The 17,273-nt window shown below is 36.6% G+C and overlaps 1 protein-coding gene across 2 annotated transcripts; it reads right to left on the bottom strand.

Annotated features, from left to right (window-relative positions):
* Window positions 1-3,702: 3,702 nt before the first annotated feature.
* Window positions 3,703-13,073, bottom strand: LOC118809950. Of its 2 annotated transcripts, XM_036573467.1 has the most exons (8): window positions 11,539-13,073; window positions 10,265-10,311; window positions 9,670-9,939; window positions 9,251-9,532; window positions 8,895-9,094; window positions 8,139-8,246; window positions 7,108-7,183; window positions 3,703-3,860 (listed from the first exon to the last, which is right to left on the bottom strand). In XM_036573467.1, exons 2-7 carry the CDS (start codon window positions 10,305-10,307, stop codon window positions 7,124-7,126), a joined length of 963 nt encoding a protein of 320 aa, XP_036429360.1. In that variant the 5' UTR covers window positions 10,308-10,311; window positions 11,539-13,073; the 3' UTR covers window positions 3,703-3,860; window positions 7,108-7,123. The 2 variants fall into 2 exon arrangements, with proteins under 2 accessions (XP_036429360.1, XP_036429359.1); XM_036573466.1 differs by lacking the exon at window positions 11,539-13,073 and having other exon boundaries at window positions 10,265-11,182.
* Between the last annotated feature and the right edge of the window lie 4,200 nt (window positions 13,074-17,273).

The following is a 17,273-nucleotide window of genomic DNA, read 5'->3' on the forward strand; positions in this document are numbered from 1 at the left end:
TCCCCGTACACCTACCAATGAACCAGCCTTGTCTCCCTATACCCCTACCAATGAATCAGTCCTTTCTCCTCATGCCCATACCCCTACCAATGTATCAGCCCTGTTTCCCATTCCCCATACCCCTCCCATGCCCTTACCAATGAACCAGCCATGTCTCCCCAAACCCATTGGTCAATGTATATATAAGTTCTATTTTATGTTGTTCGTTAATTTTAAGACCATTTCCCATTCTAGAATTTTACAATTAAAATTACATTTAAATCGTAAAAGATGGCCTTTCGAACATTTCATAGGGTATCATCCCTCCATCAAAAAGTGAATTCCTCTGTATGCTGAATATTGCATATATATTTTCAGGGTTGGCATGGCCTGTGGTGGTGGGGCGGTGGGGCCCAATGTGACATCTTTTCATGGGGACCAGCATCACTCTTTTCTTTCCTCCCAAACATTCCTGAATGTCTATAATATTTTCATTTCCAAAAAAGTTGGGACACTGTGCAAAATGTAAATAAAAACAAAATGCAATGATTTGCAAACGCTATTTTTCACTGAAAATGTTTCAAAGACAACATATCAAATGTTGAAACTGAGAAATTTTATTGTTTTTTGAAAAATATATGCCCATTTTGAATTTGATGCCAACAACACATTCTTAAAAAAAGTTGGGATGGGGCCAACAAAAGGCTGGTAAAGTTGTGTAATGCTTAAAAAACATCTGGTGGTTAATTGGCAACAAGTCAATAACATGATTGGGTATAAAACATCCCAGAGAGGAGTTTTTCAGAAGTAAAGATGAGGAGGGGTTCACCACTCTGTGAAAGACTGCATGATCAAATAGTGCAACAATTCAAAAATAACGTTTGTCAACGTAAAATAGCAAAGAACTTTTGTTTTTCATCATACATATAACATTAAAAGATTCTGAAAATCTGAAGAACTCTCTGTATGCAAGGGACAAGGCCAAAAACAAGTATTTTTTGGCTGTGATCTTTGGGCCCTCAGGCGGCACTGCATTAAAAACAGACATGATTCTGCAGTGGAAATCACTGCATGGGCTCAGAAACATTTCTGAAAACCACTGTCTGTGAACACAGTTTGTCGCTGCATCCACAAATGCTAATTAAAACTCTAAAACGCAAAGAAGAAATCTTTATATATATATAAACAGGATCCAGGAACGCTGCCACCTTCACTGGGCCCAAGCTCATTTGAAATGGACAGAGGCGAAGTGGAAAAGTGTCCTGTGGTCCGACAAATCAACATTTGAATTTCTTTTTGGAAATCATGGACACTGTGTCCTCAGTCCTGGCGTCCTATGCGAACCATCATACCCTTGCAACTGATCCAGAATGCAACAGTAGGGTTTGTCCTCAATTTTCAGTTCACTCATGTCACTCCACTGCTTTGTTTCCTTCACTGACTTCCTGTAGCTGTCCACATAAGATTTAAAACCCTGATGCTCGCTTACAAAGCTAAAAATGGACCAGCCCCTCCCTACCTGATGGAAATGGTCAAAACCCTTCGAGCTTCATGTACAGATTGGCTTGACCGACCATCCTTCAAGCCGCGTTGAAGATGAGCATCAAGACTTTTTTCTGTCCTGGCATTTAGGTGGTGAATAAACTTCCACTGGCGGTCTGAACAGCAGAGTCCTTTATGGTCCTTAATTGCAAACTGAAGATCCATCTTTTTGTGAAGCACTTAAATGAATTCTAATCTAAGTACTTATTGCAATGCACTATATTTAGTAATAACAACTATATTCAATTCTGTATCTTTCTTTTTAGGTTTTAGCACTGCGTTTGTATATCTGGCAGCATCTTGGCTCAAGAGTAGTTTGGATTCTATCTCTTACAACAAAGCTTGAAAGACGCTCTGGACAATGGCATCTGCTAAACGCTGTAAATGTAATGCATGACTAGGATCTTATGGAACAATTAATGAGCCCCCTTATTAGATTTTTTTTTTAAATGAGTAGCAGTGCATGCCCATGAGAGAGAGAATGCAATGGTAGGAAAAAAGGCATATCTACTGCACTACAATACTTATTTTAACTTATGAGAGTAAGCAAAATTATTGTTTTCTGTTTATTTCAAGTTAATTGAACATTAAAAGTAACTCAAGTAGCAGTATAATTATTATGTGTTACTCATTACACAAGAACAATAAAATTGAAATTTTAAGGCAGTCAAGTTGTTTAAGTTACGATTAGACTTAAATTTTCTAACGTTTTGTCAGGGTGGACTGTAGACCTCTAACAATGTTTATCAGGACACAAAATTACCTAGCTGGTATGCTCCTTTAGTGTGATCTTTTATGTTTAAAATATTGTTTCTTGTTTGGTTTTCAGAAAGAACAGTTTTACTGAATGATTATTTAGCTTTTACAATAAATAAAAACTATAGATCAAATGTTTCTCTGTTAGCAGGAGAGATAGTGGATGTGCAGAGATAGGAAATGTGCAGAGGACTTTAAGAACAGCATTTTTTTTTCATTTTCTGTTAAAAACAGTGTTTTTGCTCTTCTTTTCTTTGTTTTTAGATTATTTTCTGGTGACACTTTATTTTGAATGGTCCTTTTAGGTGAAACAAACACTCAACGGACTCTCAGTAACATGTCAAAAACATGAGGGTTAGGTTTAGGTTTTGGGTTAAGGTTAGGGTTAAGATTAGGAATATGGCCAGGGTTAGGGTTAGGGTATATCTACTTCAATGTATTCAGATGTTTCACTACTGCTAATTCACTGATACGTTGTTGATGTGTTGCTGATAATCTGTTAAGAGTAATCATTGACAAAGGACCACTCCAAATAAGGTGTCACAGATTTTGTTTACAAGATATGCCAATCAACATTGCTGGACAGATGCACCTCTCACGATGTGTAAATCCTAAAGTTAAATAAAAAATGAAAAAGCGATTGCCCATTTTTACAGGTTAGTGAAAATATATATATATATATGACTACTATGTTTAAACATTATGTGCATTCATGAGGCATAGAAGTAAGCATATGTTATGATTTTAACTGCCTGTAAGTGAATATTGTGGCTTGACAATGCAGAGGGGGCTTTAGAGGCTCTGTAGGCAAGGCAATGCAGAGGACCTTGCGAAGAGGCTCAAGGGAGGCGTGCGCTCCCTCTTTAGGTGACATTTGTTGTTAGTGATGTTGCTTGTTGGGTTTGAGATAATGTGTTTTATGTGTTTTACATGCTTTATTGTGTCGGGGTGTGGATTTAGTTAGCGTGGGCTAGTGGGTACCACATGGAGAAAGCGCATGGCTAGGAGTGACCTGCCTTCAATTTCATTAAGTCCTAGCAGAAATTATGAACTCTCCTGACTCTTCCTCTTTATGACACTACAATATATTTTAACTTGGCCTGCAGGATCTTAAGTGGTATTTCATGATGAGCCAGTTCATGAGTCAGGTAAGTGGTTCAGTCACTGAGTTTGACACAGTTTGAGTTATAATAGAAAGCAGCTTATTAATCATGAGCTCACCATTCCGTGTGCATACATTATTGATATGTTTATTTCCACTAATAAAAGGCCAAAATTATCACCCACATGTTCCTAGACAGCACCATCCCTTTACAAGACAAGAGTGAGAATCTGTCTTTCCTTTTATAAGATGAACCTGAACATCAAACACTTTAAAGACAATACACTCCATGTAAAAGATGGACATACACTCTGTTTATTGAAGACTCTTTGAGGTATAAAAGGAGGCTGAGGTACAAACAGAAGCTGAACAACAGGAAACTGTAGGCCGAGCGTTTTCCTGTGTTCTGTGTGGAACAGGATGGCGGAGGTAGAGAGGTTAAGGACATCAGTGCCGATATAGGGGCTGGAAGTGGTCACACCTAGGGGATACGAATTAAAATAAGTGACAGCGTCAGACAGATAAACAGAGAAAAAGAGATGAGAAAAGAGCAGAGGAGGGTTAAAACAGAGGGAGACAATCATTTACAACCCGATTTTCTTTTATTCTAATATATCTTTACAACCACAGTGTATAAAGTGTACATTGTAAAAAGTTATAGAGCTTTAACACAGTACACAGATTTAATAGCAATAAAAACACTGTATAAAGACGGTCTTGTCAAGAATTCAAATAGTAATACTTCAGCTTGTCCACTTGTGTTATTTGAAGTACAAAATGTATCTGGAGAATCCTGATCTGCTGTAAAGCATTACCAGCAAATAAGCATTAAGTACAAGTTATTCATTTTTTTATTGCCTCCCACACTAAGTGTATAAAATCTATCAGTATTTAATCTGTCCATTCTTTACAATGATGCACCCAGTAAGCATTTTTTTGGATGATAGGAGTGAATCAAGCTACACCTTTGCTTTAGCTAACACTAGAACACCATGACTGGACACCTGAGATGTGGAGTAAGGTTTTATGGACTGATGATTTTAAATTTGTAATTAGGATTGTTTGGATTGTGAGAAGTAGAAAATGCATCCAGTTTCTAAGACTGAACTCTGTAAGGGGGGAAAAAACATCCCTATAAATTTCTTTAAAAAACTGAAAGCAAGTCTCGGAAAAAGAATGGAAGCTGTAATAAAAGCAGGGACAAACTAAATACTGAGAAATGTCAAATTATATTTAGAAGTGCAGGTTTCTGTTGAATATAGGTGGTCTACTTTTTCCTGACACTGAAAAATAAATAATGAATAAATGAATAATTAATTATCCTTTTGCCTGGAAATTAAATAAATGATGGATGATCTTTGACTTTTACACAGTACTGAATTTATTCCTGTTTTAGTTTCTTATATTCCAATATAAGGGTTTGCAGTTCACCAGAAACTTCATTTTGTACACCATAAGATATAAAGGAATAAGTTAAAAGCTGTAAAGCCACCTGCTACAATCAAAGTAGGTAATAACTGCCTCTCCCTGCTTTATATACATGTCAGTGTTGAAACTATGACTTATTAAAGAATAGTAAATAAATAAGTAAGAACAAATCTGTGTACTGTGTAAAAGAAAAGTAAGTAACTAAAATGATAAAATCCACAAGCAAAATATTAAGAACCAAAATGGAAAAAAAAACATATTGCAAATACATATAATGAGATTTAATCAACCTTCATTTTTAAAAAGATGAGGAGACTGTTCATTTGAACCAGCAATTTGTCAGTGTTTGCTTTCTTTTTTTATTTTTGTTTGTTTCTATTTGCAGATTTCCCAAATATGCTCTTTTGCTCCTGGAATCTCTGTTGCTTTTGAGTTTTGACATATTTTTACAGATGGGAGGGTCTTAAAAGTTGGCATTGACCCAGTAACAAAGTATAAGTAGTTTGTTACTGTACTTAAGTATTTATCTGTACTTGGGTATTTCTGTCACTTAATACTTTTATGCACTACATTTCTAAAGAAAAATCTGTTCTTTCTACTCACTACATGTTTTTAAAAACAGACTGTTTTTCCACATTTTTAATTTGAATGAATTATTTTTATTTATTTTTATTTAATAATATAATTAATTATATATTTTTTAAATGAGACAACTTCTATTTAGGCACCTGTATCAAATGCCAGATTGTTATCAAATTAAAATCCTACTGGATGTGCAGCCAGAACAGGGGTGGATGATCCATTGAGAGATACATCTGCACATTTCTACAGGTCAGCTGTGACTGGCTGCTTCCACAACTAGCAAGAATGCAATGAAGGACAAAAAGAGAAACAGTAGATGAGACAGATAAGTCACGGAATTCAAAGAAAGCAGCAGCAGTAAACCAGCATCAGAACAGAAATCCCATCTGTTGTCTTATTTTACAAGAACTTGGTTGGTTCCGAAACAATTCTTGGCATCTGCTTTACAAAAAAAACAAAAAAAACAAAACAAAACTGATATTAAAGTGTGTCATTTGTATGATTTTGCAGATGCATGTCTTTATGCTCAATGCCTTGGTTGTGTACATCTAATTAATATAGAAACACCTTTTAAGTAAATACTTTTTTTTTGAGTCCTGTGGATTTTTCAAACTATATATGATTTGCACCTAATAGCATTAACTAAGCGTTTAGTGTTTGCTAAATGGCTAACAAGGCATATCAGTAACGAGTGGAATGCTATAGATTGCGGCCACCTACAGGTTACTATTATTGTCAGTGTTTCTTGAAAGTGAGCACAGAGCTTGTCTAATAAAAGGTGGAATTGAGTTCCATAGTTTAGAAGTGTAATAACTGAAAGAGTCTCTCCACGTTCTCTATTTTACAGAAGGTATTTGTAGAAGGTCAGTATACTTCAGGTTTGGTGTAGTAGGACAGCAACTGGTTTAATTAAAACTCACACGTCTTTTATTTTGCTTGCTTTTATGAACCAGCCAGTAGTTTTTGCTTATGTTCGAATGAGTTTCCTGCTCAAATCTATTTCTACCTACAAACACACCCAAACAGACCAGTGTTTTTGGTGGATATCAAAATATATTGTAAACACTGCCTAAAGGTCAGAGCTTTCCTCTAAGACCCTTCTGCCCAAACATGTGTTAAAACTCAGAAGCAAAGAAAGAATGTATTTTGCAAACTCTGCACATAAAAAAATGAAAGCAAAGATTGGCAAATGCTAGTTAAATGAGTAGTGAGACAACGAACATTTTTGGAAAAATTAAGTTTGATTTAATTCTTAATATTTGCATTTTCAAACATATGTCTATACAATTTTCTTTTCCAAATTTTTCTTGTGAATTTTCTCTTTTTATTTGAAGCTGCACTATGTGCAATTTATTTTGGTAAAATTGAAAGAAGTAGCATTACTGAGTCAGGAGGAAAAAATATTGTGTGCATGTGCTGCCCTGTAACGCGTGAAATTATAATTTAAAAATCAGCCACTTCATATGTCTTTATATATTAACATCACACACACAGGCTCAAGTATTCTCTTGTAACCAGCCACTGTGTAGTGTTCACTCTTGCACTGATTGAACACTAAAGAATTCCTGAAGTATCAGCCTTTCAGGACACTTTTCAGTAATTTCAGCCTCCACACAGAGCTGATTTAATGGCTTCATGATTGTGTGCGTGTGTGTGTGTGTGTGTGTGTGTGTGTGTGTGAGTGAGTGAGTGAGTGAGTGAGTGAGACAGTGACTCACAGGATTAGGGGGCAAGTTATCCACTGGGGTAGGGATGAGGACAAACCACAGGAGCAGGATAGCCAGGGGTGTACATCTAAAAAACACCAAACACATGTACCTGTTGATAGATCTTCCATTACGTATATGATTAAGTGTTTCATCTATTGCTAATGGACACATTGATTTGCTGTTTTGATCTTGACTGACATTTTTCAGCTGCTTTATTGGTTTGGGCTTGACGTCTTGTTTTGTTTTTACATGCTATATTCTGCTGAACTGTGATACTGCATTGCTTTGTTGCACTTATTAGTGAAGCGCTGTGCTATGATTATTCCTCCTAAACCCTGAGGGCTCATATGAGGGCCCACACTTTAGTTTCTCTCTCCAACAGCTACATACATCAGGTTACATATTTCCTCGTAGCTACTGAATGGCTGTTCTTTATTAAGTAATATGACAATATTTATTGTCATTCTGATAAATTATGTCACAATATGCTCGTTTGAGCATATCGTCAGTACTTCTAGAACTGCAAGTATGTCTAATCAATTGGATTTAATGCAGCGCAGGATGTGAAATGTTGAATATGAACCATTGTATCAGTGTATGAGATGATATTTTTGCCATTGTAGTAGTGGTAGGATTAAAAGTATTTTTGTATTATTTAAAAAAAATATAACATGACTTACTAATAAATACTGATCCATAAACAAATGCAGAAATGCTGCTGTGACAGATTGAAGGCTAATGTCATTGGAAAGTGGGTTTTTCTAGTTCTTTTGTTTTTAGGCAAGAGAGTTTGATGTACATTAACATTGATAAAACATAGACTCCCCGGTCAGATACAAAACATTCACTCCTCAAGCAATATATAAAAAACTAATCTGTTTTTGTGATGTCATGCAATCTATTACATTTACATATCTACCTATGGAGCCTATGGCAATTTAGCTCCATCCATTTACGCTGAAGTTATAAAGAGTGTTCTAACCTGGGTTCCTTTGCATGTGTGTGCATGTGCATGTGTGTGTGTGTGTGTGTAGACTCACAGGGTTATGCAGTGGTATGACAGGTTGCCCAGCGTACTGGACAGGAATTGCAGCAACAGGTGGAGGACAAATAACCACACCTGGAGCAGGATAACCAGGAGTGTACACCTACAAAACAACAGCACAAACACTCTCAGACCAGAGCCAACATGAAGACCTCTCTCATATATATGACCATATACACAAACATGCGCACACACACATACACACACAGCAGTAATTCACTGAAAAATCTAATTTACATAATTTTTCTCTTACACCAAATGTATTTAATCAGCTAAGATGTGTTTGGTGTCCAAGGTTTGCTTCTTTATTTTAGTAATTGGTCATTTAGCCAGTATGTTGACCTTGTAGCTTCAGAGCTAAAAGTAAAGAGCAAACTTCAGACACCAAACATGTCTGGACTGATTGACCGCATTTCAGATAAGACAAATTTGGATAATTGCAATTTCACCAAAGTATCAGTTTAAGATTCATTATTTTGAATGTCAGCTTTTAACTACAAACAGAATTTCTCAAGCAATACACACATTGTGACAGAGCATAGAATACCCACCTTGCAACACACACACACACACACATATGTTCTAGTATATTATTGTCTGCTGTGGGTCCATTTTTTCCATAGCACAAAGAAAAAGTGCATTTTTAAGCACATTTCAACAAAAAATCATACTACGTTCTAATTTGTACATTTTGCAATGCCATGTTGGCAGTACATGCACGATTTTGCTCATTTCAGTGCTGGAGTCTTACTAGGCTGGGGCCTCCTGGAGCCGCAGGGCAGTCAGAAGTGGACAGCTGTCTGGTCTGGGGAAGTAAGCTCTCCTCATCTGTAGTCGTGGAAGTGGACTGGCTGCACTTTTTCTCCTTATAATAATAGCAAACACTGGCTGCTATCCCCAGCAGCAGCAGAACAGCCACACCAGTGCCTATATCCCTCCCACTGAGAGGCTCTACACAAAGAGAAGGAAACATTCAGATTTAGGGAATCGATTTACTTGACTGTACCTCTATCAGATTACAAAAAATACTGATATGTTAATGTTCACATTTTGACTACAATGACTCAACTGTGAAAAAGTAGAATGACTTTGATGACTGGAACTCACTAGTGAGGGTTAAAGTGGTGACCTTGACCTGACGACTTTTACCGTCAAAGAGAATGTATTTGCCCTCATCTGACTCACTGACATTGAGGACCTGGAAACTGCTGCTTTGGAAACTGATTCTTTCATAGTAGTCAGTGAGATTTTGCACTGAGCCTTGCTTCACCAGCATGATGTTCTTATCTTGCAGGTTGGAGAAACTCAGACTGGCATCATTCTTCATTAGACCGTCCAGTGAAATGCTGAGAGTCTCACCAGCCATATGTGTCTGTATCTTTATTGAGACTTTGAAAGAAATTGAAGGGTAGTATTAGACTCTGGATCAAAGATCATTTGGACAATTATAGAGGAAGACTTATAAAGAAAACATGGATGCGAAGAATAAGAGGTGTAAGGGGAACACACTGGATAAAGTCACTTACAAATAACCGTTACTTTGATGACAGAAAACACTTTGTAAGAGTTCGACAGAGTGTAGGTTCCCTCATCATCAAAACTGACGAAGTCGATTATGAAGCACCTGTTATTGCCCTTCTCTTCCACCACTTTTCCCCTATGGGGCTTGATGCTGCTTGACCAGATGGTGTAACTGAAGGATTGATCCAGTGGTGTGAACTCCAGTATCTTCACCTGAGCTGGCAACTTGATACTCAACTGATCCCCATGCTGCAAAACATCACCAGAACAGGACTCTAAAAGGAGAGAGGAGAAGTAAAGAATTCTAGCCCAGCATATGAAAGTTTATGGCAGACATCATGAATCTTACTCCATTAGAAGCTGATGTCCAAAATAAAGCAGATGTGGCTTTTATTAGCAGTTTTCAATTTAGATTTGTAAATGATGTACTGAACAAAATAAGCATTATTTCTGTTCATTTCAGTGTTATACAAAATGAAAGTGGCCAGCAAGACTTCACCAGCAGCTGGAAGACTGTTTTTGGTCTTGTGTATTCTGTGTAGATGCAGGTTCAAGGTTGTTGTGAATGTGTGGGCCTGATAAATGGGAAAATAAAATTACCTGTAAAAAAGGCAACACAGAGGAGGATCCAGAAGCCCCACATTGTCCTATGGGTGCAAAACAGAAATTCAAGGTGGTATCCAGTGAACATTTTATAGATGTTAGGTAGAAGTGGTCGTATTTATTCATTTATGTATTTTGATGAATACAGATTTATCAAAAATAAATAAATAAAAAATGAGAGTAGAGTTAGTCTTAGTCTAGAGTTAGTTAAGAGTCTTTTAGGTTTAGTGTAGTCTAGTCAATTCAGTAATAAACTGTGTGCGAATGTGGTAAACACCGCATGGTTGGATGGTTAAGATTAAATTAAATTCAGATATGTCATCATTTGCAGAAATTAATTATTTAAAATATTATTATTGTTATTATTATTATTATTATTATTAGTAGTAGTAGTAGTAGTAGTAGTAGTAGTAGTAGTAGTAGTAGTACTACTGTCACTTCAAAGCAAGAGGGGCCTGGGTTCAGTTCCCTGGCCGGGTGACCAGATTGCTTTCTGAGCGCAGTTTGCATGTTCTCCCCATGTCTGCCTGTGTTTCCTCTGAGTGATCCGGTTACCTCCCAGAGTCCAAAGACATGCAGTGAGACGAACTGGAGATGCTAAATTGGCCCTGGCCTTGTGTGTGAATGTGTATGTCTGTCTGTCTGCCCTGTGATGGACTGGCGATCTGTCCAGGATGTTCCCTGCCTTCCATCTGAGAGGCTCCAGCTCCCCCCGTGACCCAGAAGGATAAGCGGCTTAGAAAATGTGTCTGTGTGTTTTCAAGAAACTACAGGATAAAAGCCTGCAATACTTTACACAAAGGTAATGTCTTGAAAGAGCCAGTACTTTTTCTTGATTTAAAATTAAAACACTTCAAATACCATCTCTCAAAATCTCAGACATCTTCAAATTGTAAACCTTTGGCCTGTGTGAATCTGTTAAATACATTCTGACTGCTAATCCTGCTCCTGGAGATTATCTTCCCTGCAGAGTTTAGTTTCAGCACTTTATAGACTAAAAGACTCAGCGGCTCAGCTCTAGACATAAACATCTGGAAAACATCTGTGCCCTCACAGCAGCTCCATTAGAGTGACAGACTTCATTCAGCGCTTACTCTGAGGAGGAGAGAAAACACACACTTCTCTGCTGTATTTCAGCTCATTTGTACAGTAAAAATAAATAAATAAATAAATAAATAAAAAATCTTATGAATTTTGCTAAAATAAATCTTAGGACCTTAAACACACGCTATAGGTCTACTCCTGCACATGGAAAAAGGTAGAATACTCACTTGAAGTTTCAATGCTGATTTTCTTGCTCTTCTTGGTTATAAGCTGCTATACCATCACTAAGGGCTTTTATTACCCCTGGAAGGAAGCTGCTGCTATTCTCCACCCCTTTCCGAACAAGCCACATATTTTTCTGGACTTCCTGTAAATGAGGTCTAAAACACACATGCTGAGATGAGCTGCATCTTGTATAAGGTTGTGTTGTGTGTCTGATGAGCTTGTTGTTCTGTCAGTGGGAGACAGTGACGTTAGATTCATTACTGCACTTTGTGTCATTACTGATTCATTACTTTTATCACATTGTCTGGAAAATATTATGATGAATTTATCAATAGAAATGATCCAAACTCACTTGGAATAAGACCTATTTTGTAGTCATTTACATGAAAAGTAAAGACCATTTTTACTCCCACCCTGTAAAGGTACCGTTTTGGATATATTTGTGTGTTTTTTTATCCAGTGAAATCCAGTGGTTTTCTGCAGTATGTGTCATCACTCATTACTCTTAGGAGGGAGAAAACTGATTATGGCCTTCAAATTTCACTAAACTCCTCTCCTAAGTACCATTTGCCCAGTTGTAGCTTAGCAATTGTAAGTATGCCCAGACACCTCTGACAAGCGTGTTTTATCTTTGCAATGTTTTACTTTTACTTTAGAATTTCTGTTTAAAGCAATTCGAGATTTTACATCTAATATAAAAAAAAATATTTAATTATTTTACTTTACAAGTAAAGCTAAAGAAAAAAAAAAAAGCAAGTAAAAAAAAAAACATAGTTAATGAATCATAGCATTGTGAATGTGCAGCTTCCTCCTGAATGTTCTTGCAGTACAGAGACAGCTCTGCTCTTTTATTCCTACATGTATTACACCCAGTGTGCGAAATATCCCCTGGTATTTGGGGGCTCCCATGTTGGCAGGCTGGTAACTTACTTGTCAAAGCAGCAGTTCAGCAAGTCTTCTTCTGAAAATGCTCATTTCTGGTTTGGTAATGCGCTCTTCCACACATTAATTGAGATCTTACACATCTCCTCTTTTGTCTTCAGTTTGAGAAATGAGTAACAATTCACTCGTTTCACCAAACTCTCAGGAAATTGGGCAAGTTTTCAGATTTACAAATATACTACAGAATATTGTAAAGTTTTTCAGAGGCATCTTGGGCATAGTTACAGTTGCTAAGCTATGAAGGACCGACTGGATGAACCAATCTGCCATAGCACCATCCTGGGGCAGACCAGTGCTGCATCTTTATTTAGTTAAGAATACCAAAGAAAGAAGCTCACCGGTCGGTGGGTGTAGCAGCTAAACAACTTGACCTTTCTCTAAATTTGTATTTGAGCATTTGTTTTTCCCTAGAGGAAAGCAGAACTTCAAGATATGTTTATTTTCAGGGACCTGCCAGAATTTGGTTTTTGAGACATTCTTAGGGTCCAACAGGTTAATTAGATGGTCCCAGACCCCTCAGGACCCCTGTATTTCTCACCTTCATCACAGTTTTTGATCCTGTTATCTGTAGGCTTTGACCTCTATCTGTATCTTTTAAGTGCTTTTAGGCCTTTATATGTTATGTTATGTTATGTTATGTTATGTTATGTTATGCTATGGAAAAATGATTTTATGTTTAACCCCAACAACATATTTTTCTGATAATTTGAAAGGAAACTGTGCGAGTAACGGTAAGAAACATGGCGTGCATACAAAGAGAAGTCAAAAAATAGCCCCCCGGTAAGATGTGGTGGTTTAGTGTGGCAATCTGGTTGCGCAACAACAGCACATTAGTGATGGAGGTAATTTGAACTGCCACCGAAATATGGAACAATTTCCTTCTCCTGTAAAGGGTGGAAATTCTTGGAACAAAGAAGAAGGAAAAAAAACAGGCATTGTTATCTCAATGAATAGTAAGGTACTTACTTAACAAAGTAAAAAAAGAGACAAATGAGGGATAAACGCCTCACTTCAGAACAGTGTACATTTACTGCAAAGCTAAACCACATCTGTGCAGGAGTTTAACATGTTCTGGAATATGATGCATAAACCTGCACACAGTTTTTAGAATATAAAATTAATACACCAAATTATGTCTAGTTTTTACATTTTTATTTGTACTACTAATCAAGCACAACACACACATTTCACATTAAATGTTACATATAAAATATTTTTTCTTTTTCAAAAGTAAATGTACTGCTCTCTCCAAACCCCTTGATCATAAATATAATTTTTCTTGTACATTTTTAATATATAGTTTATAGAGGCGGTCTCAAACTTAAACTTCAGACTGAAAGCACTCTGCTGCTCATTTCTGTCATTACTGTCTTAGCTTAGCAAAGACACACACATATCACCACAAAGTGATCATGGTAACACACTTTACTACAAACAGAAAATATTTTTACACTTTTCAATATAATGAAATGTGCCCCTACTTGCTCCTAGTGTGGTCAAGACATTTACTGCCCCAGCAGCTGCCATGGTCATACATGCATTTATTTTTTTCTCACCTGGAAAACAGCATCAATGATGCCCTGCTGTATTTGACACTATCAAAATATGTATCATGTGCTTTTCATACATTGTATGTAGTCCTTTTTTCACCAAACATCAAGGTGATGTGTACAACTAGAGATTTCAATTTTTGTCTCATCTGACCACAGAAAAAATTCCATTTGTAGCACCAACAACATTATGCATATGAGTTCTGCAGTTTGTGGTTTGTTCTGAGGAATGGCTTCTTTCGTGGAACTCTTGCGAAAGGTTTCCGGTCATAGTGGTGGCATCAGACAGTGGATTGTGAACAGTATGTTCTAACATTTTGTCCTACCCATTGAGTGGTCCTACCATGCACGCGCGTATCATCAGTGTAGTGTAGTGACTTATGTTAGTGTTAATTCAGCCTTACCTCAAGTCCATCGTACAAACTAAGCTTAATATTATTACATCCACCTGATAAGGTAATTTAGGCTATCAAAATATCCTATTTATTCTTTTAATGCTGATAGCACTTTTTGATAAAAGGGTTAAGGCTATCAAAATGTCCTACTGTTTTAAGTGGGGAGCTACTTAGAAATATGCACTGCAGGAGGACATGTATATTAGGCTCTACCTAATAAGTAACATAAGCAACTGCTCATTAGGGGGCCCTGTAACAACTTCTGAGTGTACCGTTACATTGTGTAAAGATAAAGGTATGTTTTTGGGTGGTTTTTGCCATTTGTTTTTGCTTGTGGCTGGACACCAAGAAGTAGTGTTTTTGGGGTCAGTCTAACAAAGCAGGTTCAACTTAGACAGGCTTTCTAAATTTAATCTTTTCAGACTTTCATCTTAGTTTCACAAAACCTAACAACTTTCTCTGTTTCTCAGGCTGTGACTAATCCTGGTTTAGATACTCAGGCTGTGATTAATCCAGGTTTAGATACTCAGGCTGTGATTGATTAATCCAGGTTTACACACTCAGGCTGCGATTAATCCTTGGACCCATGCACATAAAAGCCTAAAGTAATAAAAAGAAATCATACTACCTAGAAAGTAAAGCATTTCTAACAATAAAAAGCCAGTTATAAAAAGTCAGTTATAAATCTACATAATTTAGACAGCTTGTGATAGTCACTGTTATTAGTTAGCCACTAATTTTACAGTAAGCTGCATCAGCTAGTAAGATGGGCCCCCCAAAAGGCAAGACGCAGCCCTGATTGTGAATTCTAAAAACCTCAAGATTCATCTAAACTGTACTACATTTCCCAAAAGCTTAGCTGTCTGTCTAGCTATAACTATTTCGGTAATTCCATCAGAGGAACCGTCGTTAGATGAGCAAGTGTTTCCCAAAATGACAGCCACAAGGCTGAAGTTAGCACCTTAGTTTCCTGTTAGTTGCTGATAAAGACATCATAGATTCTGCAGGTTTGAATCAATCATGGCAAACATGCAGTGCAGTTTAGGTGTTTTTATTCACAGTCTTGCTCTTAAAATAATAACTTCTCTATGGATTCTCTCAGTTAGACTATATTGTTGTTATAACAAGCTGTTCTGTGTGTATTTATGGAAGTAGTAACTCAAAGGTAGTGAGTTTGCTTCCTGTGTAGATAATCATCTGAGGTTTTCCAATTGCAAAATATGCAATATATATATATATATATATATATATATATATATATATATATATATATATATATATATACATGTATGTGTGTGTATAACAAAATAAATATTTTATTATTTATAGTTTTTTAAATACAGTATTTCTAATTTTTAAGCTGTCCCAAATTCTATTACATGAGAGATAATATGGAACCATGTTAAATATCTGCTTTTACAGTGAAAAACAACCTAATATGACCACATTAAGAATGATTAATGTATAATCCAGATATAGATGATATGGTTGACAGTAATTTACTGTAAGAGACAAACCTGGTCTCAAATGACTGGTGCTCAGACTCATAAAAAGAGAAAAGTTGCTTTACTTTTGTTTTTGTTTTATTTTTTTACTTTTTATTTTTGGACAACTAAATGTAGTGAAAGCATTATAGTGTGAAGCAGCAAGAAAAAATGCAAGGAGTATAACAAGTAGAGCGAGGAAAGAAAGACAGGAGCAATAGAGGAATACAGAGAAGAAATGAAGGCAGTGCATCATCAGAGGCCTGGGACAGCAAACTTTTATTTTGTTTACCAAAATTCAGCCTAATCTCATTTATGGCTTATATCTAAGATAAACACAGTCACTACTGAAATACTGCATCTAAAACAATGTTAGGCTGTGTTATTTTATCAAATATAAATGAAATGTAGTAAAGTCTGTGACTGAAAGGTTTCCTAAATTATATTGTCTCAAATGACCAAATGTGCTGCCCCATATGTGAAAATATGAACAGTATATATATATATATAATATTTATTTATGAAAACATCTTAAGAACTGTGTATACTGTGATATGCTTACTGTGAGGACACACCCAAAAAGACAAAGTGCTGAAGGGCAGCATTACTGTGTCTGATCCATTCGTAAAAGCACAATACACTAGCACACCATCACCATGTCAGTGTCACTATAGTGCTAAGAATTATCCACCACCCAAATAATGCCTGCTCTGTGGTGGGGGTCCTGACTATTGAAGAACAGAGAAAAAGGGGGTTAACCAAGTATGCAGAGAAACAGGTGGACTGCAGTCTGTAATTGTAGAACTACAAAAAGCATGTATATCATAAATAGAGCTAATAAAATAGAGCGTAGAAATAAGGAGGTGTACCTAATGAAGTGGCTAGTCGATCAATCAATCAGTGGCCTCTGACAGGATTCAGAGAAAAACCTTGAGATTCAACTTAACTATGTAGTTGGGTAACTGTGTTCTTTCAGTTCCTCTTTGCCTTTTCGTCACTGCATGTGGTGGCATTAAGCTCAGGCATCCTTTTCCTGGCAAATTTTCAACTATGCAATGCTTTTCAAACTTTATTATTATCGCCTTGGATGTTCTGTGTCAAAACTGATCTTAAATACCACTTTTTAATGAAACCTGATCACTTCCTTAACAGTGATGATATAAACGTGTGAAAATGAAGATGATGAATTTGAGAGTCCAGACACTATTTGGGTACAAAGATACAGTGAAGGGTCAAAGTTGATCCTGTAGTTCAGAATGACAATCGAGAATGTGGCAGACTGCGCAAACAGTGCAGATGAAGGTTATAACAATTTGTAAGCTTTTACACACACACACACACACACACACAGGCTCTCTTTCTCTCT

This window comes from Colossoma macropomum, unplaced genomic scaffold, assembly GCF_904425465.1.
Source record: "Colossoma macropomum unplaced genomic scaffold, Colossoma_macropomum, whole genome shotgun sequence".
In the NCBI taxonomy this organism is placed as follows: Eukaryota; Metazoa; Chordata; class Actinopteri; order Characiformes; family Serrasalmidae; genus Colossoma; species Colossoma macropomum.

Bases quoted from the DNA above. Each gene is read 5' to 3' on its own strand.
- LOC118809950 (XM_036573466.1), bottom strand. From the start codon at position 10,355: ATGTTCACTGGATACCACCTTGAATTTCTGTTTTGCACCCATAGGACA. The intron at 9,940-10,264 runs GTAATTTTATTT...CTCTCCTTTTAG, and splicing joins CTGTGTTGCCTTTTTTACAG to AGTCCTGTTCTGGTGATGTT. The intron at 9,095-9,250 runs GTGAGTTCCAGT...CTCTTTGTGTAG, and splicing joins CACCACTTTAACCCTCACTA to AGCCTCTCAGTGGGAGGGAT.